Source organism: Apodemus sylvaticus, chromosome X, assembly GCF_947179515.1.
Source record: "Apodemus sylvaticus chromosome X, mApoSyl1.1, whole genome shotgun sequence".
NCBI classification, from domain to species: Eukaryota; Metazoa; Chordata; class Mammalia; order Rodentia; family Muridae; genus Apodemus; species Apodemus sylvaticus.
Window position 1 is genome coordinate 120,819,663 of NC_067495.1, and position 26,948 is coordinate 120,846,610.

Consider the following 26,948-nt stretch of genomic DNA (forward strand, 5'->3'; position numbering starts at 1 on the left):
AAATGCAGGAAAATTTCATAGCAAATGTTTCATAGTTAAGAACAACTCCATTGCATTAGGCATTGTTTCAAAGAAAATAATCCCTTTCCTTAACATGTTAGCAGTATGAATGGAATAAAAGCAAAGAGACTCAAATTAAAGCCCTCTTCCACAAAGGTTTGAAGTTAGATTTTAAAATGTTTGCATCTTGCCTCTTTCCTCAAATGAGGCCAACAGAAAGACACATTCACACATACAATTTGGATGTTTATGAGTACTATATTTATTGAAGCCTATTATGCACTAAAATAGAAGGAAGGAAAGTGCCCTACCATCCCGATCCTAAAAGGTGCTTCCGCTCCATTTTCTCAGCCTTGGATTTCAGCCAGTTTCATAAACAATGTTAAGAATAACACAGTCAATAACTCAGAAGACTAGGGATGTGGGAGAGTGGTAGAGTACAGGTCTGGCATGGTTTCAATCTCCAGTACAACTGAGGGAGCCAGAGGAGATGGTGAATATTGAGGATAAATACAAGTAAATTTAAGTAGACTAAGAAATCCTTGTTGCTCAGAATCATGGAAAGTTGCTTAAGGGAAGAGATGGAGGCTTAAGGGCCATCTTCAGTTTTAGAGCTGACATACTAAAGGCAAGCATAAGTTCCCATGTTTCACTGATGGTCACATCCTCCAGCACTGCTATCTGGAAGTGTCTAACAAGATAACCAAAAGGGACTGGATCACAGATTTTTGAGATTGCTTCCTAACATTACATTTACACAAGACATTCAGCCTAAAGAGGATATATAGCAAAACTACATATTAAAATTATTTTCAAAATTTTGAAAAGTGAGCATTTGAATAAAAGGGTTAGACTTATTCTGCTGGACTCTAAAGGACGTAAAATTATTTCTGTTGCTATTTCATAACTATTATTTTGCTATTGTAATTAATTGTAAATATTTTTGGAGATAGAAGGTTGCCAAAGAGATTGTGACCTATAGGTTGAGAACTACTGCAATAGAACAATCCAAAGAGAAAATGGCTGTCCTCATAGTGAGTCGCTCATCACTGGCAGTCTTCAAAAATAGATCAATAGCCAGTTGTCAGAAATGTTGAATAAGAGACTCTGTCTGATCAATGTTTACATGATTGATGCATATAAAATCACCTAAAGAGATATTTTATCATCCGATGCTATTTTATTGAGATACAGGGTCTTGCTATATTGCACAGGCTAGTTTCAAAGCTCTAGGCTTCACTGAACCTGTTACCTGAGCCTCTCAGGTCTTGGGACTACAGTTTCAAACCAGCCCAATGTGCAGTGGGAAATCTATATTGTTTGGTTTTTGTTGTCTTGTTTTCTGAGTGAAATATATTACCAAGGCTCATCTTGAATTTGTGATTCTTTAGCCTTCTCTCCAAAGTGTCAATAGACATGCATCACTGCACCAAACTTGGCTGCTATTTTATATTACAGACTAGTGTGTCTTATGTCCCCACTCAAGATGCCGATTTCTAGGAAATCCCAAGCAATCATATCTGGTTGCAGACTGAACAAGAAGAGCCCTGGAAAATGACAAATAGGAGAAAATGAAACTGTAACTGAATAATGTCCAGAGGCCTCAGTTTTTTTCTAATTTTGACCTAACTTTGTGTCCTATGATGTAAATGACCCCTTTCCTTTTCCACTGTGCTTTTACTGGACAGCTCATGCTTGATCAGGACAGTTTCATTCATGTCTATATGGACCATACAGGGAACCCTGTAGTTCAAGTTTCCTATTCTGAAGGACTGTTCTAGTCAGGTCCAAACACTGTTTACCTGATTGAGAAGTGAAGATTGTCAATCATTATGACTTACCTAATAGCATGGAGCTACAGGAGTTTCTGAGATTAAAATGAAACTGAATTTGCAGACACAACAAGAGCCTGGAAACTCCTCCTCATACATGAAAAAGTTGGCCCTAATTTCCTTTAACCGACCCTTATTTCTCTTTCCCTTCATCTTTCTTCCCTTGCTGAAGCTTGAATGGTTGGGAGTTTTATGTTAGTGATTTTAAAGAGACTTCAGGAACCTCCTTCTCAACTGTCACTACGGAGAGGAAGTTAGCAACTATCCTTAGATACTTGCAGTGTGTAAAAACAGAAGCTATCAACTCTGGAAAGAACAGTCCTCAAGAAGTTTCACAAAAAGAGAGAAAATGAGCCAGAATGTATGCAATACTCAGGAACTTAGAAATCAAAGCCTACATATAAAGGCTGACCTAAGAGCCCTTGCCCCTATTCTTTCTCCATGTAGCCTTTGGGACCTCGGGTGATCATGGCTTCTGTGGCAGTACATTTAATTTTTAAACTGCATTGGTTTTTGTGGTAGGAGTCGGATGCATGTTCCATGGTAGGTGGGTGGTGCTCGGTGAACAAGAAGAGCCCTGGAAAATGACAAATAGGAGAAAATGAAACTGTAACTGAATAATGTCCAGAGGCCTCAGGGGAGTCAGTGTTCCCCTTCCACTTTGTTGATCCCAGAGATCCAATTCAGGTCACCAGCCTAGGTGATAGGTGCCTTTACTTGCTGATCCAACTTCACATCAGGGTAAATAGTGATTTATTTTACAGATGCTAAAGGGAATCTCAAGCTGCAAATTTTCCCAGTATAGAGACCAGTGCTAAACGGAGCTGGACTCCGTACATGATAACTCAAGTATTAAAATATTGTTGGAATCTATGGGCAAAAAAAAATGTCTTAAAATGAAAAGGCATGCAATGAGAAATTATACCAGCAGCTTTGAATTCTTAGCCATTACCCAAAGTTGTCTCCTATTATTGCATTGCCTTTTCCTGTCCTTGTCCTTTTGTGGACCATTTCTGATGACACATTTCTACTGTGTTACTACTTCAAGGAGCTCCATAGCTCTGAGTTCACATGAACCACATCACCTGTAAGAGCTCAAAATCCAGAGGAATCCAATGAGCTTAGGAATATGAACAGAATGTAAAAGCAGTACAGAAGGAAAAACTGTAATCAAAACTCAGAATCCCCTGCCCTCTAGCCAAAAGCACGTGGTCTTAATGTGTCTCTTTCCAGCCCTTACTCCCCTTTGCTTTGCCTATTTGTGGGGATGTCTACACACACACACACACACACACACACACACGCACACGCACACGCACACGCACACGCACACGCACACGCACACACACACACACATGTAGTATGTTTAGTATAGACAGCATGGTGGTAGTAGACTTCCAGTTTGTGAGTAGGGGAGATATGCTCTCCAGCCCAGAGACCACATAACTTAGCTTTCATCCACACCTGTGGCCAGAGGCAGTTACAAGTTTTTCAATTAGTCTAGCCTTTACAGATTAGAACTGAGTTCGGGCATCATTAAATCCCTACAAGGTTAAGTCGCAACTCTTAATGAGTTACATAGAGTATTCCTCCAGAAATCATTCATACCTCTGGTGAAAACTTAAAAAGAGCCAGTTCCTTTTTTGTGGCTTTCTTTTGATTGTTATCCTCTCCTGACAAAAAAAGCTGTGGGTAGATTTAAAAAAAAAAAAAAAAAAAAAAAAGCCTTCTACCTTCCTGGTAGCTGGAGAGTAATTTTCTCTCTTTCATAGAGACCAGATCAGTCTTTGTACGACTGGTCCAATTTTTTCACATTTTTTTGTTGTTGTTGTTCCACAGGGACTCTTCTTGTTGCCATGGATACCTGCCCTTGGCACTTTGGGGATGCAGCAGAGCATCCATTATATCAAGACCCCCCACCTTGAATCACTTTGTACTGACTTTTTTTTTCCTTTCCCAGGCAATTTCTGGATCTGTCCTTCTGCCAACTTAAAGATTAACAGGGACTAGTTAAAACATTAATGCTTTGACTTCCTTCCAAAACTTTTCCTATACAGCATAGCTTGACCTCTACCTTCAGCAATCCATTCATCAGAAAATGTGCAACAAATAAAAGAAATGAATGGAAATTATTCATATTGGAGACAGATTCTTCCCTGGATAACAGAAATCCCATAATGCATTTTTCTGTTTAGAGACCTACTATCAAGTACTTTTCAGAGAATGCTAGACAAGAGAATTCTCAGAAATAAGCATAAAAGTTCCTAGGCACTGGTCAAGAAATAAAATTTGATTTTCAAAAATATATGAATCCACTGTAACACAGTATGACATCTTTTTCTAGGAACTTATCTGTTACATGATATAAGGAATACTCTTATCTAGACAAAGCAACACAAAAACAGGAAAATAAGAGTTCAGAGATGTTCAGATCAGACTTATATTGAACCTTAACATAAATGCTGCCATGGTCATGTTATTCCAGCAGTCTAACAATTAATCCTGGAGTCTGCTTTATACACAAGGGTTGTGTTTTCAATACTTTTTGGATCCATGCTTAATATATAATGCAGTAGGAACCATCATAGTGCTAAGACTGAAACAATGTGAAACTTAACAATTCGACATTCCTTGATTTTGTATAAATTTGTAACCTTGATGCTGCATCAATAATGGCCTGTTTTGCATATCTGTTTGATTGTACCTTCTTAAAGATTCATTTAAACCTAGGGAGGGCAGCATGACTCCTACCTGCCTCTCATTAATAACATACTTTTCAGCAACTAGATAATGAATGGCTTGGATATAAATCAGTAGAGATGCAGATTGCCATTAGGTGGAGAAAGGAGGAGAAATCTCCAAGTAATTTTGAGACTGAAAGGGGGGTGGAAATGCACATCTTAGCAAGAGCTGACTACATAGGAAGGCTTGTGATTAAATATTCTGCTGTCTTTACATGTCAGACAGTGAAAGAAAAGTTATCCTAGTGGAAATTAACTTTTGCAAATGAGTTTGAATTTGGGGAATTAATGGAAAGGAGTAGTTTAATCATGGGGAAGAAAATGGCCTTCCTGTTGGCTGCAGATTATCCTAATGGCTGAGATAGTACTGTATATGCAACTCTTAACTGTGTCGACTTTAATGTGGAGCCACACTTGGTATGGCCCAGTAAGGAAGATAGTGATCAGCAATTCCGGCTGATAAAAGCCTGCAGATGGTTGATCAGAGTCAGCATAGACAGCAAGCAGAAGCATCTTAAAGGGAAAATATATAAAATGTATTATTGGCCTACTCCACTCTTCTGCAATAACAACAGATAATAACATTCTTGCTCAGGATTTAGAGGGCATGCTTTTCAAGTTACTGTATTTCTTTGGTGATAAGTTGCTGGCACAGAAATGAGTGTTTAAGGGAAATGTATTTCAAAGCAAGAACTGCCAATAAATTATACCACAGGCCCCAGGATTCTCAGGCACCAGCAAATACATGAAATTTGGAAATACAATCCTGACTTTCAATTTCCTTTATTCGTCTAAGTCCTTTAGAATTCAACATAGCTGCTCCCTGCATTTTGACTACTGATCTTTACTGGGGAAAAAGAAAAAAGAAAGAACAAAAGATGATAACTGCATCTATCTGAAAGTCAAGTCAAATGAAGTAGTAGAATGTTCTGGTTTGCTTTAAAGGGATTTCAGAGCATGAATTTATTTTATTCTTTGATAATTTCATACAGTGCATTTTTATCATATATTTTCCCATCCACCACCTCTTCCCAGATCTTCCTACCCACCAAATTCCCATGCTCTTTCCCTCTTAAAGAAACAAAAACAAAAATGCCACTAAACAATATGAAGTCCAATTTATTAGCTAGCTACTCATAAGCACAAGGACAGCCCTGGAGTGTGGTTGATAACACCCAGTTTCAGTCCATTGAAGAAAACAGATTTCCTCTCCCAACAGGTATCCATTGCAAATGACTGCTTGGCTAGGGGTGAGACTTTGTGCCTACTTCCCCCTTTTGTGCAGAGATCTTGTGTGGCTTGACCTTATGCTTGTCTTGTCTCAGGCTCTATGAGTTCATATGTATGTCCACCCTCATGTATCTAGATGCTGTTGCCTTGGAATAGTCCACTACCTCTGGCTTTTAGAATCTTTCCAACTCCACACAGATCCAGGAACCTTTAAAGGAGAGGTGTACTAAAGCCACCCCACTCGAAAGTCACTCACCCTTTGCATGTTTCAGACTCTGATTTTATTTCTGCTCAACAGTGACAGAAAATGAACAGGCCTGATTATAAAACAACCTAGTTTTCTAGCTGAGTCTCTAAATGACAAATAACTTGGCTTCAGCTCATGATTCTGTTTCCTGTTTTTGTTATTGTTATTTGTTCCCTAAAGGGATTTTACTTACAAATCTTCATTTTGGCAGCATTTATTTTAGTTTGGGGACTTTTGAAATATCTTGGTCCAAGTATCTGGTTACTGTATGACAGCAAACAAGCCAAAAGGCTTTGACATGCAACTTGCCTCATTCCCAGGGAATTATCAGCGTAGAAAGTGTTGGTTCTATTTTACTTTGGTGACTCAAAATGGGCAGCTGTGACCTTAACACACATGTAACATAGAGTGAAACCATTAGGTCAAAGCATCTGTGGATACTTGACAGTAACTTAAAATTTTTAGAAGAAATCATCTCCTAATGTCTAGCATTTGCAATTTTGATCATACACATTTCAACCTATGTAGTAGAGAAGATAAAGGAAAGAACTCGTGGAAAAATATCGGAGAATTTTTGAATATTGTTACTAGACTGCTCATTGCAGTTAGAATTACTCCCTGGGGAAGGAGACTTAAAGAAACACCATGCAAATAACTTAATGTAGCAACTTCCAGAACCAGAGAAAGAACGTGGGGTGGTTAGAAATTTAAATAGCATTCTGTATATTTTTCTAGCATACATTTTCTTGTATAATATTCTGCTCCTTTGAAGGAAATTGTGGTTCTTGGATAGACATAATAAGAATATTCTTTCATAGTATGCATAGACATGGGGGCCATTTATTTTCAATTTTATACAAATAGGTTAAATTTGAAAGAAACAATCTCAGCATGTGCGTGAGGAATTTTTTCCTGCATAGATAACACAGCTTAGCTTTCTCTAGAGGGACTTTCCATAAACACAGGCTGCCTAAGCAAATCCAGAGCAACAAATAAGACAGAGTTATGTATGTCCGTTTGATGTAGGCGTTACCTCTACCTTCAGGAAAATGTTATAAAATCAACAAATTGGTTTGTGGGGCCTTCTTTCTCTACTTTCCCTTGACTTAAGTTCTAATTCTAAGACTTAGCTACCTGGAGCTATTGAAACTTAAGTTAATTTAAGATGAATTTAAAATTCCCTTCTTCAGATGTACTAGACCACATTTCAAGTAGACATGTATAGAACAGAAACTAACATAAAGGACAACACAGTTACTGGGAGATTAATTGCATGACACTTCCATTAAGGCTTTTAGCTTCATGAGCATAAGGACCACATCTTCTACACTGTCATTCCCTATGGCATCTAGCCCAGTGCCTGATGCAACAATTGAATGGTATTTTCTATGTTGTCATGAATTATGCTAAATTTGTTATTGGTAGTCTTTTATTTCATCATCTCAGTAATAATGTGAGGCAGGTCCTATTATTATCTTCATTTTTCAGATGAGAACCCGCAGGGCTTCGTGAAATTAACTGATCTGCCTAACATCACACAGCTAATACATACACATGCCAACTCTTTGTAACATAGAGACTAATGGCCTACAAAGAAAAATGCTACATCCCTGCACATTTCACCAAGGACAGGTGGCCCATCCAGGGCACTGATGACCACATAGGCGCTCAATGTCATTCACACTGGCTAGGGAAAATAAAGACACCGTGAGATCTGTATATAAGCATGAAGACTAGGGATGTAAACAAGTCTGCTGGTTTGTGTTTAGGCGTTGAGTATCAGATTAAATAGCTATATTGTACTTATGTAAATAGATTAGCCAAAACAATAGTGGTTTTATTTGTCATCTTGCATATGGCAACCATTACCTAGACTCCAGTGATGAGGATTAGTGGAACATAATCATTCTGTGAAGTCACCCACACTCGCTGCATTTACCAGAAGGTTCTATGAGCTTCCATGCAGAATATCTGTGCCAGGACATGCAAATGCCAGCAAATCAATTTTCCTGCAGCTTCCACAGTCAGGGTATTTGCCAGACAAAACCCCAGCCAGTCACTTAAAAAAAAAAAAAAAAAAAAAAAAAAAAAAAAAAAAAAAAAACATCAGGATAGCGCCTTTAGAAATAATACTGAAACACTCCTAACACAGAGAGGAAGAAAAGGCTTAAATCTAAAGCCAACTATTTGAAGGAAAAGGTGAAATGTTACTATATTGAAATTGAACATTTAATAGCCCTATGTGGCCTTATAAGGTAGCTTTTACCAAGCATCTAGTCAGTCAGTTCTGAATCAGTCTGTGCCTCACTAGCACTGATGACACCAAATCTGACACCATCCTCACTGTTACCTTTCTGCACACAGGTCACTGGCTGCCCCAGTGTTGTCTAGATTGTTCTCTTCTGTTAGTTACTTTTCTTGATGCTAAAGCTAAATACCTGCCAAAGAAGGAAGGGGCGTGTTGGGGGGATTTTGGCTAACAGTCCCAGGGGATACAGTTGATCATGGCAGAGCAGGCATGGTAACAGAAATATGAAGCTACAGAGCAGGCAAGACAACTGGAACATGGAGCTAATACTGGTTGCATGGTACCCACAGTTAGGAAACAGGAAGAGATTGATGATGCTTCTCAGTCCATTTCTCCTTTTGTATTCAGTCCAGAACCCCATAGAACAGAGCTGCCTAAGTTTAGAGTATATCTCCCCTCTTCAGTTAAACTTTTCTACAAACACCCTCATAGATACAATCAAAAGTGTTTCGATGGTGATTTTAAACCCCATCAAATTTACAATAAAATAAACCATCAATCACTCCATGACATAGTAGTATTTCATGTCTTTCTTCTACTGTTCTGGCACAAATTCTCTAACAAACCAAATCATGCAAATTATTTGTCTGGTGCTGTGATAAATACAATGGCAAAAAGTAACCTGTGGGCTAAAGCGATGGGTCAGTGATTGGGAGCGCTTGCTGTTCTTCCAGAGGACCCATGCTTGGTTCTCAGCATCCATACAGGTTAGGTTGCTCACAGCACCTTGAAACTTCAGCTCCAGGACAATCAGATTCCACTGACCTCCAAAGAACTCACACTCATGAACATACCCATACACAGACATAAACACATACACCTAGGTTAAAAGTAAATTCTATTTAGAAAGCAACTTGGGGAAGAAAAAAAAAATGTATTTGGCTTATGTATCCCAATTGCAATTTGTGATTGAGGCAAGTCAGAATAAACAGAAGCAGGAACGACAGAGCAATGTTGCTTACTGGCTTGATTCCAGTCTCACATTCAACCACCTTTTTTGTATCTCCCAGAATCCTGCCTAGGGATGATACCACCCACAGTTAGGTGGGATCTCCCATATCAATCAGCAATCAAAAAACCACAAAGACATACTTTGTTTACAAGTCAATCTGACAGAGGTATTTCCTCAGTTGAAATTCCATCCTCACACTTAACCCCAGTTTGGGTGAGGTTGACAAAAACTAACCAGCACAGTAGCCATGTGGACATAATCTAATTGATTAAGAACTTACTACTTAGTATGAACTTTTATGAATTATTTTTATTGACTATCCTATTTTTTTCAAAGACAGCCATTAGAATCTTAGAGAAATTTAAGTAATTTGCCCAAGTCAAACAGAAGTAATTATCTCTAATGGTAGGATATAGAGCCTTGTGATAAACTAGCAGGTTTGTTTTAATTTGTGCCTTTTAGTTCAGACATGTGACTTCAAAATGAACTAGTGGAGATGATAAAGACTATAGAAAATCACATCAAAAGAGGGGGTCCATTGGAGCCTGTTAGGGTCATCAGTAAAGGCAATGATTTCTCCTCTCTCTGAACCTTGCCAATGGCAAATAATTTACAAGTATAATCAGAGCACATTTTATGCTTGTACAAAACTGCAAAATAACGAAGCATCAATATAAGAGCAACTAAAGGGAATAATGATTCAAAAATGAGTTACAATGTAAAGCTCAACCAAAAAACTTCAACTTGAATCATTTCTTTTTTTTTTTTTTTTTACTAGATGTTTTCTTTATTTACAACTCCAATCACTTTACTGACAGTTTCGGTCAATCTTATCATAGTAATTCCTCCACTAAGAGGCAGCTTGAAGTAATGAGTGAGAAAATTTGAATGCAAATTCTCTCAGAATTATTACTTCTTCTCTTTCTAGGCTATAGTAGTAGACAAGAGGGGGAGAATCTGTACTTCATTGTAAAATAACCTAAGTTTAAATTTTGAGTGTTTGTTTAGGCATTAAATTAATGTTTACTGGTGGTACACTATGTGACAGCCATTGTTCTAAGCATTAAAATGATGCTGTCCTATTATGGTAAGCGAAACAAATAATAAACAAATACTGTAAATAGCAATGATTAAAAAAAGGTAAGTACCTCAGGAAAATGCTAGAGGTGCCAGTTTATCACAGCTGATTGCAGGAGAGCATTTTGACACCTAATTGGAGTGGAAAAGCAGGCTACTCTCAGGCAACTGGAATAGGCTTAGACTCATTTGGCAAAAGAAGTGAATTGAATCAGAATAGAAATGTAACTTTGCAGGCCTGCAAGGGACACTGAAGAGGTCACTGGAAATTTTGCCGAACCTATCTATCCATTTGGAAAGGAGTTATCTGAAATAGTACTCCAATGGATAGAAAAGAACCTGTCATGAGCTGTAGATGGCAGTAAGAAAATGGTAGGCAAAGACATTTTCAATGAGTTAGTTCTTGACGATTGAGGGCAAAGCTCAGTGGCAAAGCAAAAAGTGACATCTGCTTCCATTGAAGTTATCTAAGTGCCCAGCCCCCAAAATAACTCAGAGTCATAATCCACCAATAGAGAAGCTAATAATAGAGCCCAACAAGCATTTCCTTCTCCTCCTCACCCTGTTCTTACCAATAGTCAGTCACAAGGCAACCATTGGTTGAAGCAAAAGGAAACTGAAAGTGTTTATATGAAAAACTAGCATAGTTTTTCCCAGAGGCTTGTCTATTTGAAGTGGCTTTATGGTAGATAGAAAAAGACAAATAAAATCGATAGGCTAATGTCTTTTCTAGCATCTCTTGCCCTTAACCTCTCTGCTTTGATTCCCCAAGTCATAAAACCGGAACTCATTGTTTTATTCCACTAATATTTATTGAGCCCTACTGGCCTGAGACTCTGTTCTTGGCTCTCAGGTTCCAGCAATCAATGAACAATAGCCGCTAGAGCTGCCTGAAAGAGCTTCTGGGGTGCATAATTGAGATGATGGTAGGTGTAAAATCACCTTGGCAGCCAGAAAGGTGGCAGCCAATATACCATTTAAAGATATCCAATTTTCTTCTGCTTCCAGCAGTGAGAAATGGAAGGGGCTCTCTAAATAAGGAAGGCAAATAGCTGAAACACTGTGTGACCAGCAAAACTCTTGCCACAAACCTCTCCCCTTCATGCACTTAGGCCTACTAATAGAAATTTCCATTGTCTGAATCACAACTAAGGAGTGTCTGGAGCTTGGTGTGGTGGTGGACAAGTATAATATGAGCATTCGGGAAAGAAAGATAAGATTGTAACAAGCTACCGATGGCGGGCTGCTTGGTAGCTAGTGAATTTTGGCCTGGGTTACCTAGTATGACCCTCTATGATAAAGATAAATAACAACAAAAAATGTTTCTAGGGAGGTGAGGCTTCTATGTTACAGAACTTGACAACAGGACTATACTTTTCACACCTTACTATACCTCTTTCAGTCTCCTACCCTGCCTACCTCGCTAGGACACACATGAACAATATTCTCTTCTAACCCCATCAGACCTTAAGAAAGGCAAAGGGGGTGGAACACAGAGGAGCAAAGATCTCCAGACAGCTACATCATCGGCTCTCTTTCCTTCTAGTTCCTTACCTTATAAGGGTCACCTATCCCTATCCCAGTATTTGATCTGTAGCATTCATATGTAAATATGAAGAAAGACTCACAAGGTACATGGATTCACTAAGTGCCCAGACCAGGCAATATGAAGCTCAAAGATACCTTTTTGGAATATGTAACAACTCTCAACACTACCTGAATCCTTACTCAAAGCAGAAATCTGACAAGGGTAAAACAACACAGAAAGAAACTCATATGGTAGTTTCCCATTGCAGTCTCTTAATTAAAGAAAGGTTCAATCTAGAGATGAAACTGACTAATCTGTCAAAAAATATAATAAAGTCTGAAGAAGACAAATGAGTCCTCCGAACTCTTATCTTACTTCCCTTGCTTGCTGTCTTATACATGACAGACTAGCCCTAAAAGATACTTTTTAAAATATCAAGAACCGCATTCCTTCAGAGGACATGAAACTCCCATTCAAATAAAAACGCATCCCTTAGAAAGCACAGAAGACCCTTTTATATCAGTGAACCCCACTATGATAACAAAAGCTGAAGTCAGAAAGGGGGTGTGACTTGGGACTCTGATATAATGGAGGAAGCTGAGTTTTCTAAAGTCAAATTGAGCCCTTTTGTGGCATTTAGATGCAAGGCTACTCTTGCACACAAAGCAATGTGGTTTGGTAACAACAGTCACCAAATAAATCAAGTTTATTCTCCCTGGAGAAACACTAGGCACAAAGTGCTCAAAGACATTTTCCCTGACTATCCCTTCATACTATGTTTTCAAATTATTCTTTCGTACGTGTTTGGGGCATAGAGAAGTTACAAACACCCAAGCTACTCTCCCTAGAAATAACATAATAATTTGTCCTGTAGATAGCAGACTAGTACCATAAAATAAATTTGCATATTTTGTTTCTGTTGACAATGATTTATTGGTCTGTTTGATTTGTTCATCCAATTACTTCTAGATTATCCATGTGAGGACAAATGCCTGTTGACGGGAAAAATTGTTCTCATATCCAGATCATGAAATGAGATAGTTCCCTTTATGCTAATGGCATTATATCAAGCACAGCTGTGGTTAACTCTGGTGATACATTTTATGAGCAGACTTTGAAAAATTAAAAGTAGATCTGGACCATTATAACTAGAAAAGGAGACTTGATTCGTGTCAGACAAATAGCCAAAAAGGAGAATCATTAAATGCATAGCCTACAAACGAAGTAATTAGCAGGTAACTTAGAGATGGAAAATTTCAAACTATTATGTGAGAAAGGGTGAACCTTTACTCTGAAAAGTGGGAAGAGTTAGACAGGGTAGATGGCACTTCACTCTAATCTCCATTCATTCCACAGACACACCCTGTAAAGTTGCTTAGTACATGCTATGCATTATCACCAGATTCTGAGATGGCAAAGACCAAAAAAAAAAAAAAAAAAAAAAAAAAAAGGCATGACCCCTACTCAGAAGAGCTCAACTTTGTTCAGGGATCTCCTTTTCTATGCAAGAGACTTGATGTTAACTACTATGGAAAGACAGGAGATAAAAGGAATTGCTTGATTCAAGCAAAAGGCAGAATTAGGATAAGGGAGTCTTTTATTACAGAGGTCAGCCAACAAAAAGAAGGTTCTCTCAATTCAACCTTCCCCATTACAAAGAAGCCTACCTCATAAGAGCTGAAGACTACCTCACCAGCAGAGTGATTTGAACACAGGAGGCTTCACTGGATGAGAAACTGAGCAAGATGGCTTTGAAGGAGCCTCTGATCTCAGCTACATATTGTTATATTGTTCTACTGACAACAACTGGATGCTTTATTGACCAAGTAGATATTCCAATGTAACAAATAGGAAAAATAGAAATTTATACTAAATAGTTTTGCTCAGGAACAGGGTTCTAGTTCATGGGAGTTTGAATTTATAAGCCTCAAATATACTATAAAACGTAAATTTTAAAAGGGGAAGTTGGACTGGTGAGATGGCTCAGTGGATAAAGGCTGATTTCCTGAATTTAACCTCCAGGACCAAAATGGTGGAAAGAATCAAACTATGTACATTATCCTCTGGCCTCTGATGTAAGTCATGGCAGATGTGTGTGTTTGTGTGTGTGTGTGTGTGTGTGTGTGTGTGCGTGCGTGTGTGTGTGTGTGTGTGTGTGTGTGTGTGTGTGTGTGTGTTTCCTCCACCAATAAAGTCCAAAAATCAAAAGGCATTTGATAATGATTTTGATCACAGATATTTGCAGAAATATACCTAGATACCTAATAATATTTAACCATATAATAACACGTATAAAGTCATACTTCTCCAAATATGGGACTAAAGTAATTTATACTATAATACTGTTGAAATATATTTTGCCACTAAAGCATATTTCTTCATTTTTAATATAAAAAGACATGCTTAATTCCAGTTCAGGTATTCTAGACACTATTCTAAAATACACTAACCCATTAATTTCTAATAATTCTTTGAAGTAGATGCTTAACACCCATATCATTTTACAGGTGAAGAAATTGAGATGTAGAGGCTAGATAATTTAATTTATGCATCTACCAAAAGGGATTCAAACCCAAGCACTCTGGCTCCATGCATATACATATACGTATACGTATATTATTTTTATTTATTTATTATTATTATTTTGAGATTACAACCCCATCATCTCCCCTTTCCTTTCATTTGTCCAACCCTTCCTGTTTTTCCACCCCTTGCTCTTTTCCATATTCCCCAAGCTCTTATCATAGCACTATAGAGCCATGTTGTATTTCCTTTTGTCTACAGAAAAATTCTTTTATTGCTGCAGCACCCCTGGATTACAGTAACCAGGAACAAATGCCACTATTACAAAAAGATGCAAGATGCAGACCAGTGCTGAGTGGCAAGTGATTCACTAATCACTGGCTTCCACATAACAGATTTGCAAGTCCTGCACACACACACACACACACACACACACACACACACACTTTACATCTTTGACCTTTATGCTTTGTTGCATGCAAATACTTAGAACTATGGCTGCAGAAGTCATTAATGCCAGAACTCTACTTGATCTGCTCTTGTGGATTAATCTGTTCTTCCTCCGTTCATATATTTCTTCTTTGGATTTCCTTTGCTAATTACCTAGCAGTGCTGTCTCATGGCCTTGCTACATAAGTGAGTCTATTTTTTCCCCTTTTTTGAGACAACGTGTGCTGTATGGGATGAAGGAAATGAATCATGGCAAGTTGGGAAAAATGAACTTGCTATTACCGATCCTGCTATAATTTTTTAAATTGAAGTTCAGATGATTGAACTAGCATTCAATCCCTTTTATTGCCTTTGGTATTTCAGCCAAAGAAAATAGTCTCTAAAAATGAAAAAATTCTAAATTTATTTTATTTTTTTCTTCCTTTTTATCTGAATGTCATACCATCAGTTAAATACTAGTTAGGAAGATAAATGCTGCAGCTTAATTTTCCTCACTTCTGAGTCATTTCTTCCTCCTGCTTCTAACCTTCAGAAACTAGTCATCAACCATGGCCCTATCACTTCTGCTACTGACTGATTTGACATTACTGTGTCCATTAGTGGGTACTATGTGTGCAGCACATACATTTAAAGTACCCACTTCAAGCACTGCCATTTATTTTCCTAGAAAGGCATCATTACCTAAAGGAATAAATCTTTTAGTCTGTATCAGCAATCAAAGAGCTCAACTAAATGATGAAGTAAATTAGTCCAAAACACAGCATGCTTGTTCATGGACTTCCGTACCTTTAGCTTATACATTTATCTGTGGTTGTAATGGCTACTTTGCTAATAATGTAGGACACAAATTATTCGGCAACCTCCTCCTTCCTAACATACTCTATAATCATATCTGGTTTGGTAAAAACAAATAATATACAAAATCTATTTACACAAAAGACATGCCCACCATAGTGTTGTCTTTAATGACAATAAGAGGGAAAGTTGTAAATATAGTACAGTCGCAGATTGAAGGGTTATATAACCATTATAAAATAGGCTGTTTTTCTTGTAAAAACATAAGGAAGTTAAAAGTTGGTAAAAAAAAAAAAGACCAAATTATGACAATAATTATCATTATCATTGGCAAGAAGAGAAACACACACCACTATGAAAGACAAATAGGTCAATTTCAGTGATTATAGATGCTTAATTTCAGGCACATCTCTGTTATTACATTCTTTTCATAGATTTATGTGTATCTGAATTCTTTACTTTTTCTTAATTTGAGGGGCAAGGAAGTTGCTGTTACACTTAATGACAAGGTACTTCCTTATGACACTTAGAAATCACCAGATGAAGATAATGTACAATATGAACATACAAGACTATGAGCCAGATTTAAATCTTGTAAGGCTTTGACTATTAAAGGAGTATTAATGATGAACTAATTTGTGTGGGCAGAGACAAAGTCACATTAAGTACCACTTTTTCTAGCCTTGAACTCTATGCTCTTACCTCAGCCTCTCAAGTGTTGGAATTACAGGTGTTTGTCATCAACTCAGGCTGTTAAATAGTATTCCAAATAGTTTTGAAACGTGAAGCACATATCCTTATTTAGCAGGTTGATAGGTTTAGCAAAAGACAAGGTCCAATCATCTTTAGATAATGTGGTGGAAATGTTTAGTCATCTCAATATCTTTTCTTATCTAAGACCTGATTTCTCTGAGTATCCCTGGGTATCCTGGAACTCACTCCGTAGACCAGGCTGGCCCTCAACTCAAAGATCCACATGATCCTGCCTCCCAAGTGCTGGTAATAAAGGCATGCACCACCAGCACCTGGCTTCATCTTGCTGTCTTTTCACAATAATGTGGTTGTCACCCTGACCTGGCCTAAGTTTATTATTAAATAAACATATCATTAGTGACCACAATGAGTGAAATGGTGCAACCTGACAACATGGCTAGTGAAATGAATAAGGCATAGACTTTGTCTTCAAGAAATTCTCAAATAAGAAGAGGAAAGACAGATATGTAGCCAACTCTCATTAACATAATATAGGAGACTACGCAGCAAAAAAACTAAGCAACCGTCAAGGAGTTACTTCTGTGGGAACAGGAAAGATATTAGAAGGCAAAGCACTGGTTCTAGATGTTCCAAGAATAACGAAGTAATTCAGACAGAAGCAAAAACATAATCAAAGGCATAAGACATGAAACTATATGGCTGATTTCAGTGAATGGTCTGCAGTTCAGTGTGACTGGATTGGAGGAGATATCAGATATAAAACTAAATTTTGCTCTACATTTTTTTTAATTTTTTATTTATTTTCTATATTCTTTGTTTACATTCTAGAAGCTTTCCCCTTTCCCAGTCCCCCCCCCCCCCAATATGTTCCATAAGTCCTCTTCTCTCCATCCATTCTCCTATCTTTCCCCCTCCCTTTTCTCTGTCCTGGTACTCCCCTACTATGCTGGATCAAGCATTTCCAGGATTAGGCCCTCTTCTTCCTTCTTCATGGGAATCATTTGATATGCTAATTGTATCTTCAGTATTCAGAGCTTCAGGGCTAATTAATATCCACTTATCAATGATTGCATTCCATGTGTATTCTTTTGTGATTACATTATCTTGCTCTTGCTTAGGATGGTATTTTCCAGTTCCATCCATTTGCCTAAAAAATTCATGAATTCATTGTTTTTAATTGCTGAATAGTACTCCATTGTGTATATATACCACATTTTCTGTATCCATTCCTCCATTGAGGGATATCTGGGTTCTTTCCAGCTTCTGGCTATTATAAATAAGGCTGCTATGAACACAGTAGAGCATGTGTCCTTGTTGCATGCTGGGGAATCCTCTGGGTATATGCCCAGGAGAGTTATAGCAGGGTCCTCCGGAAGTGTCATGCCCAGTTTTCTTAGAAACTGCCAGACTGATTTCCATAGTGGTTGTACCATCTTACAATCCCACCAGCAGTGAAGGAGTGTTCCTCTTTCTCCACATCCTCGCCAACACCTGCTGTCTCCTGAGTTTTTAACGTTAGCCATTCTGACTGGTGTGAAGTGAAATCTCAGGGTTGTTTTGATCTGCATTTCCCTAATGGCTAATGATGTTGAGCATTTCTTAAGGTGCTTCTCGGCCATCCGAATTTCTTCAGGTGAAAATTCTTTGTTTAGGTCTCTACCCCATTTTTTAATAGGGTTATTTGGTTCCCTGGGGTCTAACTTCTTTAGTTTCTTTGTATATATTGGATATTAGCCCTCTATCAGATGTAGGGTTGGTGAAGAGGAATTCAAGGCCCATACCTAAACATCATTAAAGCAATATACAGCAAACCGGTACCCAACATCAAACTAAATGGAGAGAAACTTGAAGCAATCCCACTAAAATCAGGGACAAGGCTGCCCTCTCTCTCCATATCTTTTCAATATAGTACTTGAAGTCCTAGCTAGAGCAATTAGACAACATAAGGAGGTCAAAGGGATACAAATTGGAAAGGAAGAAGTAAAATTATTACTATTTGCAGATGGCATGATAGTATATTTAAGTGACCCCCCCCCAAAAAAAACTCCACCAGAGAACTCCTACAGCTGATAAACAACTTCAGCAAAGTGGCAGGTTATAAAATCAAGTCAAGCAAATCAGTTGCCTTCCTATACTCAAAGGATAAGCAGGCTGAGAAAGAAGTTAGGGAAATGACACCCTTCACAATAGCCACAAACAATATAAAGTATCTTGGTGTGACTCTAACCAAACAAGTGAACAAAGTTCTTTATGACAAGAACTTCAGGTGTCTGAAGAAGGAAATAGAAGAAGACCTCAGAAAATGGAAAAATCTTCCATGCTTGTGGATTGGCAGGATTAATATAGTTAAAATGGCCATCTTGCCAAAAGCAATATACAGATTCAATGCAATCCCCATCAAAATCCCAACTCAGTTCTTCACAGAGTTGGAAAAAGCAATTCTCAAATTTATCTGGAATAACAAAAAACCCAGGATAGCTAAAACTATTCTCAACAGTAAAAGAACTTCTGGGGGTATTAGTATCCCAGACCTCAAGCAATACTACAGAGCAATAGTGTTAAAAACTGCATGGTACTGGCACAGTGACAGGCAAGTGGACCAGTGGAATAGAATTGAAGACCCAGAAATGAATCCACACACCTATGGTCACTTGATCTTCAACAAAGTAGCCGAAAACATCCAGTGGAAAAAAGATAGCCTTTTCAACAAATGGTCCTGGCTCAACTGGAGGTCAGCATGCAGGAGAATGTGAATTGATCCATTCTTATCTCTTTGTATTAAGCTCAACTCCAAGTGGATCAAGGACCTCCACATAAAACCAGACACTCTAAAACTAATAGAAAAGAAACTGGGGAAAACCCTTGAGGACATAGGCACAGGGGAAAAGTTCCTGAATAGAACACCGATAGCTTATGCTCTAAGATCAAGAATTGACAAATGGAACCTCATAAAATTACAAAGTTTCTGTAAGGCAAAGGACACTGTTAAAAGGACAAAACGGCAACCATCAAATTGCTCTACAATTTTTAAAGAAAATTGCAGAGAATTATAAGGATGGTTGTAATGAGATTAGGTTTGTACTTTAGAAGGATCATGTAAGTAGAGAAATTAAGCAAGGAGACCTCAATTTAATGGGCAGACAACAGAATCAAGAACAAAACAAAAGGATGGATGGCGTGCCCTAGAGAGAACAACTGCTATGGTATAGAAAGACGAGATGGCAGGGTTCCCAGCATTTCTACATAGAGGTGGTGAAGGGAAGAGGGGAAAGTAGCACAGAACTTTCTAGTTTAGGTGTTCAGTGGTTGGGTGGGAGCAAGAGCCAAGCTTTCTAATGAAATATTTTATAAGAAGTTATCTTTAGGCCTATCAGTTGGAGCCTAAAGAAAGGCTTGTTTTCTGTTCCCTCAAAGCAACTCTGGGACCTAACCTCTTATATCCTCTTCCATTGATCCTATTAGTCTTGTCCACCAGCACATGTACCCTGAACTCTTAGAATAGCCTTCAAAGTAGTGCCCTTGCTTCTATTCTGGCCCATTCTTTACAGTGCAGTCAGAATACCCTTTTAAAAATAATTGGATGCTAAAACACACACATACACCACACACACACACACACACACAAACACACACATACACACACACATACCCTCCTCAAAATCTTCCAACAGTTTTTCCTCTCATGTAGAATAAATCCAAACTGTTTAATCATGGCCTACAGGCTCTGACCTGATTCTCTTGCCTATATTCATTTTCTATCAGTTTTTTCACTCATTCAGCTTTAGCTATCCTGCCTTCCTTCTTTTGTGCTTTATACAATCTAAACCTGTTTCTATCTCAGCATGCTGTTTCAGTGTGACTTCATGAGGGTCTCTGTGAGTGTTTAATTGCCATAAAATGAGGCTTAATTCATGGAGGCAGCTCTGGGAATTCCAGGATCCATTTGCATAAGCCTGACAGGTCTCAAAAAAATGTTAGGGGAGTATGACAGGAGCTGGAGAAATGAGGAGTATATTATAATAAAAGAAAAATTAAAAGGTTCGATGTAGGTGACAAAAGTCCAGAAATGAGCAAGTAAACAACTTATCAAACAAGCCAGGATGGGTGCCAGGAAAGCTTACAGAAGGACACCTGAAATTATGGTATATGTTTGTGGGTTTTACCATACCCTCACCTCTGATTAAATGTCATCTTCTATCTAGAGTTCTCCTTCCTAAGGATCTAATTACTAATCTAATTGGAAGTTCTGGGGTCATTGTGGCTATTCTTTCTTTATATTCTCTACAGGACACATGTGGAGCTATAAACATGAAGTATTTGTTACACATTCTCAGCACCACCTAAACTTAAATGAACTTTAACGGGATAAATGCAACCTAAGAAGGACAAGACAAGGGTGATTTGGACTGATGGAAGAAAAACTAAGTTTTTGTGATGCTTCCATTAGAATGGAAATGACACTATTCATCTTATTATATACCTCACAGCTCCAATAGGTGTTCAATAAATACATGTTGGAAGGGTAGATGCATGACTAAATACACTAATGCAAAAATAATATTCCAATAACAGAAAACAAACATTTTGTTTATTCTATCATGGTCATACTTCAGTAGTGCCTAGTTTATTTCTAAACACTTCAATTTAATAAAAGAGACATCACAAATTCAAATGAGCTTATGGTTAAAAGAACAAAGTTCTGAGAATTTTGGAAACACTAAAAGCCAATGCAACTTAACCTAATGAGATCAGGAAGGAACATAGTAAAGCCCTTGCAATATTTGAAAGATCAACATGAGAAACAGCAGGCAGAATTATTTTCCATAGCTCTAACATGTAGAGCCAAGGAAAGAAGTTCTAGAGAAAAGGGGAAAAAAAGATTGTCTCAAAACAAGGATGCACTTTCTTATCATAACAGAACTTCCATACCATTTTAATAACCTTTTCATGCAAATTCAGGGTAAACATATAGCAGGATATCTGGGGTGGGGTGGGGAGCTTGGGGAGATTTCTTCATCTAGCAGAAAATTCAAATGAGAAAATACTTTTCAAAACCAAACTGTAACCAGTTAGTAGGGCCGTGAAACCAAGTTAGCTAGCTAGGCATGACTAGATTTTTTTAAGTGAATTTGAAAATAGCAGAGTACATCACAATTAGCAAGGATAAGCACAATTTGGAGAAATCTGTTTTAAAAACATGTTGACAGATGTCTGAAAGTATATGGACAGTCACAGTGTGCCATGGCTCTGAGACTGTGGGCTGTAATAAAACATGTTTGGGGGTTGATAAAGAACATTCGCTATTCTTCTAAGGGACCAGACTTTGGTTCTCAGCATCCAGGTCAGACAGCACACAACTGCCTTCATCTTCATCCCTAAGGGATCTGATATGCAGCTTCTTCCAGTATTTGAGGGTACCTGCATAGTCCGACACACCCAAATAAAACTTAACATTTAAAGAATAAATATGGTTTTTTAGGGCACAAATGTCTCTTTGCTATGTCTTATCTAGCCATTCAGAGAACTGTTATCTTGTTTGTTGCAGAGATCCAAAATTGCTGTGTATGAGAAAATGTGGTCTTACATGAAATCCGCAGAGCCATCTGTGTTTACCAAAACAACAGCTGATGGGGTAGCCCGAGTTCGGAAGTCCAAGGGAAAGTTCGCCTTCCTGCTGGAGTCAACCATGAATGAGTACATTGAGCAGAGAAAGCCGTGTGATACGATGAAAGTTGGTGGAAATCTGGATTCCAAAGGCTATGGTGTGGCAACCCCTAAAGGCTCAGCATTAAGGTGGGTGGAATAATATAACAATATCCGTGTTGTTATAGGATTCCACCTACCCTGATGCATTTTGTTGTCGTTTTCTTTCTTGTGGATTTTGAGGTAACTTTTAAAAGTTTAAAATCTACAATATTCCATGGAGTTAAATAAGACGGTAAATTATGGTTTCATCTATTTAATGCATCCATTTTTTTTAATGTTCTCTCTCTCTGTGTTGTCCTCTCTGACTGTTTGTTGCTGTTTTAATTTTACAGTTCAACGGCTTTTTCAATTTAAATGGTAAAAGCCAAGTTATGGTGACGAATGTTAATTGCATGGATGTGGTGTTCTTGTTACTTTTTTTCTCAAAGACAATTTCCCCATCCCGCACACTTCAGTTTTGAGCAAATGTTATCCTCCATGCCACCTTCCAATATTTAACCCTGTATTTGCTGTACAGACATTTTTATAGCTCCACGTTCTGTGAAATTTAGCCAATTTGTCCTCTTGTGCTCCTTTTTTATACGTTAACGATTTCCTAAGCATTTGTGCATTTTCTTACAAGTTATGTTTTATCGTTTCAAGAAATGCTGTTAACCTGGCAGTATTAAAACTGAATGAGCAAGGCCTCTTGGACAAATTGAAAAACAAATGGTGGTACGACAAAGGAGAGTGCGGCAGCGGGGGCGGTGACTCCAAGGTCAGCCTCAATGTCACCACAACCGGGTACCCTTAGTGACGAGTAATCGGCAAGACTGTTATCTTATTATTGAGGAGAGAGCACGAGACACACACAGAAAGTAGAATAACCAGGTTATTCCCCTGCCCGGCAGCTTTGGGAAACAGAAAGACTTTAGGGCACTGCCCATATTTTTGATCTAACTTGGGTCCCTTCTTAAACTCCCAGACAGAGGCTCCCTGTCCACAACCTTTCCTTTCCCCACATGCCAGACTGGTTTCTATATGAAGACCATTATACAGGTTTCAGTGCCCTAGGTTTTCAAAAGCCCGAGGGTGTCCTGTGAGACTCCCCCATCTGCCTCAGTTGAATTGTATAAGAAATCAGATCCATTCAGCCACTGAGATGACAGGATATAATTTGTTTGGTTCTATTTTTTTCTAGGATGTGATGATTGCTCATAGAAGTTTCTTGAGTGAGTGGGAGTGACTTCTATTACTTGTATGAGTGATGAAATATTCTCTGTATGTGGTGGCTGATTTAACTAGGCCCCACTTAACTTGAAAAGCAAAGAGAAAGACCAATTTCAAGTTAAATGGGGTCTTTCTTTAATAGGTCACCACATACAGAGACTTTGCGAACGGGCTTTTATGTATTTGAACATGAACATCGCCTATGATACTACTTTTGTGTGAACCCCTGATTTGGCTTCTCTTTAGCCATGTTTTTGGTTCAGGTAGGTCTAATTGTTATCCAGGTTGTCATCATGAGAAAACCCATCTTACTTGCCATTCCTTTGGTTCCTAACACTCTTCGAGGCTAGAATGGATGAGTAGACATCACCCAAGCAACAGGAAATAGGGGCTTTCTCAGAGACCAAGACAGCAGCAAGTCCTGGAGGGGCACTTCGGGTAAGTACAAGAGAAGACCTGAAAACAGATTTCTCCATGGCCCAAGGGCAAATGATACTGAAAGTCATGAGATCAGCTCTTGCACAACCAAGATACCGTGGGCATCGTAAGGTGAAGAACAGTGTTTCCCAACCACAGAGCAACAGACAGGCAAGCCAAAACTTGTTTTCTTCAGAGACAATGCTTGTAATTCTTCTCTTCTCTTTCCTTCTCCATCCCTTGGGATCCTGGCAGAAAAGCTAGTTTGCTAGTCTTCAGTATAATATGGGTTTGGAAACACTGATCCAGAGTACTTTCAAAGAAGCAAAATTTAAAACAACCTCTATTCATAATCTTACCAGGCATTGGCAAGGCCTTCTAGTGTAAAACCTTGATTAACAAGAATGCACTGAATTGTCAGTCCCCGTTCCAAACTTCCATTGATGAGAAACTTTAATGATATCCAAAATGAGAAGACCTCGAGGAACCAGGTTTTTACATAGTTGCCAAGTGATAACTGCAGCTAGATCTTTCACCTGTAACTTCTCTCCATCTGAATTGACCCTCAAACATTAGAGGCTACTTCCCTGAGGCATGAGAGTGGATACAAGCATTTTAAAGTGGCAGGTCAGTAGCCAAAAGTAAAGTATTCTTATTAACAATTCCATCCATCCCTATGGATTGCAATTAATCAAGGTTTTACTATGTGCCCAAAAGCAGTGACTTCCTTTCTCACCAATGTAAAGTGATGACACTGAAAATTTAGCCAATCATTTGCTTCATTTGCTTTTCACAATGGCTACCCTGATGCCCAAAGTATTTAGTACCTTCCTCCCAGCACTTTTCTCACGCTTTTAGCAGGCCACCAAGAACCTAATTCTATTATTCAAGTGAGTTACAGAATGAAAACGGAGCTGGATTAAATACTTTGTTCTCATGAACTCATCATTCAGAGGAACCACGGACTGAATCAAGATGTCTCTAAATAATCCACACAGTGCCCAGAAGTGCCCAGAAGTTTTACAATAACCAGGTGCTGGATGTTTTACACACATACACACACACAAACACACACACACACACACACACTCATTCACTCACAGGCATGCATGCAAACACCACACACACACACACACACACACACACACGAAAAACAAACCTGGACAGATTTGACTTACCTTCACATTTCATGAAACGGTGTCACGAAGATCCCAAATGGTTAAACTAGCTTTTTGCTAATTATAACCAACAATCATGCTTTTTGTTCCTTTCTTAGAATTGTCTCTGAGTTTTAGCTAGTAACTTTATTGCTAACTTACAATAATTTCCAGATTTTTCTGAAATTTGGCATGCCAATTGAAAATATTTCAGTAGATCTTAATCATTTCAAACTTCTTTGGCCATAGTGTGACCTGCCAGGAAACTTGCAAATTCCTTTTCTTGGTCATCCTTTCAATTTACCTTTTGCAATAAGCCAACTCAATTCTCAAGTATGGATAACAGTGGGAACAAAGCTGCGTATCCAACAACTGCTTCTTCCAACTGGGGATTACCAAGGAGCCTGCCTTTAATTTCTTCCTTCTTGCCACCTGCTTTTTTTTTCTGAGAGTGAGCCCAAGACGGAGCAAGAAATGAACTTGACTGTTTGACGACTACTTCATGGGTACCATTCAACATGAATCCATTCAGAAGGTAGAAATGCGCTGAAACCTCCTTAACTCGGAGTGCTTTGATTAATAATGTGGAATAAACTAGACAAGGACCAGTTTGCAAAGTAAATTTATATGACTATGGATGTGGACAAGAGAGGTTTGTTAAGCAAATGAAGAGTTTAGACTAGACCCTCAGTTGAATATTTTCTTGAGAGAACAAACCTTTTTGTTTCAAAGGTTCGAAGGACTCATCACATATAATCATATTCATTATAAATCTATCCACTAAGATAGTTCTCATGGGGACCTCTGATAAAACAATGTTTTATAGCCAGTCTGAATTGCAAAATAGAACTAAAAGGAGAAAATGTCACATTTCAGACGTATTTTGTAATTCAGAATTTGCTTCCCTCATTCTGACAATTCTTTCTCTGTGCTAGTTCACATCAAGTTTTATCCTATTAGGAAAACAGCTTGAGAATTACACTTCCATATTGGCTCTTGCTCCCAGTTAATGACCAAAATGACCACTGAATGTACGATCATTTCATAGGTAAAGTAAGATCCACGGGTGATGCTGACTTTGAGAAGGTCACACAGCCAATGCAGTCACATGTCTCTTCTGACTTTCAGGTTCACCTCTTCTGATAATATTGCAAAAAGCAAGTTATTGCAGCTACCCATCCATGAATGGTGTGAATCTGATTGCACGTGCTATGTTTCTATAAGAATCAGGTTCATTCTCAATCACTTGGGTTACTAGGCAAATGGCATATTTAAGCCATTCTAGCCCTCAGTACTGATTACTAAAAATGATACTAATCACAAAACCTGGCATCTATAAGTGCCTCCACTACTTCAAAAACACTTTTACACCTATTATCTCTGAAACCAGGAAAGGGGAAAAAATACCTGTATTACTTATCTCTCTGTCTTGTTCTTATAACCTTTAAATTATGATAAATGGGCAATTGTGTTAAATTGTTGACTTTTCCCTATCTAACATGAGACAGCATGCATTCTGAGCATATTCTACAAATTTAACTATGCTATGGAAGGAACAGGAACTTTTCATGTTGTCAAAAATGAGCACACTCTTAAATTAATGTAATAGATATGCTATTTTCTTTTCTGACTACAGGGAATTAAGAAAGGGGTTATTAACTGGAGTAGCTCCTGAATAAGACCCGTAGGCTAGAACCAAAACACTGCTTGCCTGTACCAATTTCTCAAATTTAACCTAACAAATCCTGGCCAAATTATACCCAATCTGCCCTTGATGATCTATAAATGTACAGAGATAAATTATGGAAACTGAAGACTGTGGTTTAAGAATTTTCAAACAACAAATCACCCTATTGTGCTGTGGCTTTATTATAATACTGCGAAATGCAGTTATTAAGAGGCATGCATGTTGTTCCGGCTATAAACCTAGATCACTAGAGGTTTGAGAGACAGCTGATGAAAGTCTGTCACAGTAAAAGAGCAGATAGTGATTTTGCTGAGTTCCCATATAAGGGCATTAACCTTCTTCCACAGCTTTCAGTCCTCTCACAGTTCTACATTT

The 26,948-nt window shown here is 38.2% G+C and overlaps 1 protein-coding gene across 2 annotated transcripts in view; it reads left to right on the top strand.

Moving 5' to 3' along the window:
- The window catches only part of Gria3 (glutamate ionotropic receptor AMPA type subunit 3), a 277,086-nt gene that overhangs the window by 228,847 nt on the left and 21,291 nt on the right, over positions 1 to 26,948 (top strand). Inside the window, exons 13-14 of one of the 2 annotated variants that reach the window (XM_052171185.1) lie at positions 21,943 to 22,190; positions 22,746 to 22,860. In XM_052171185.1, coding sequence (XP_052027145.1) covers positions 21,943 to 22,190; positions 22,746 to 22,860 — 363 coding nt within the window. The remainder of the gene's footprint in view (positions 1 to 21,942; positions 22,191 to 22,745; positions 22,861 to 26,948) is intronic. The other variant, XM_052171184.1, reaches the window with a different exon arrangement.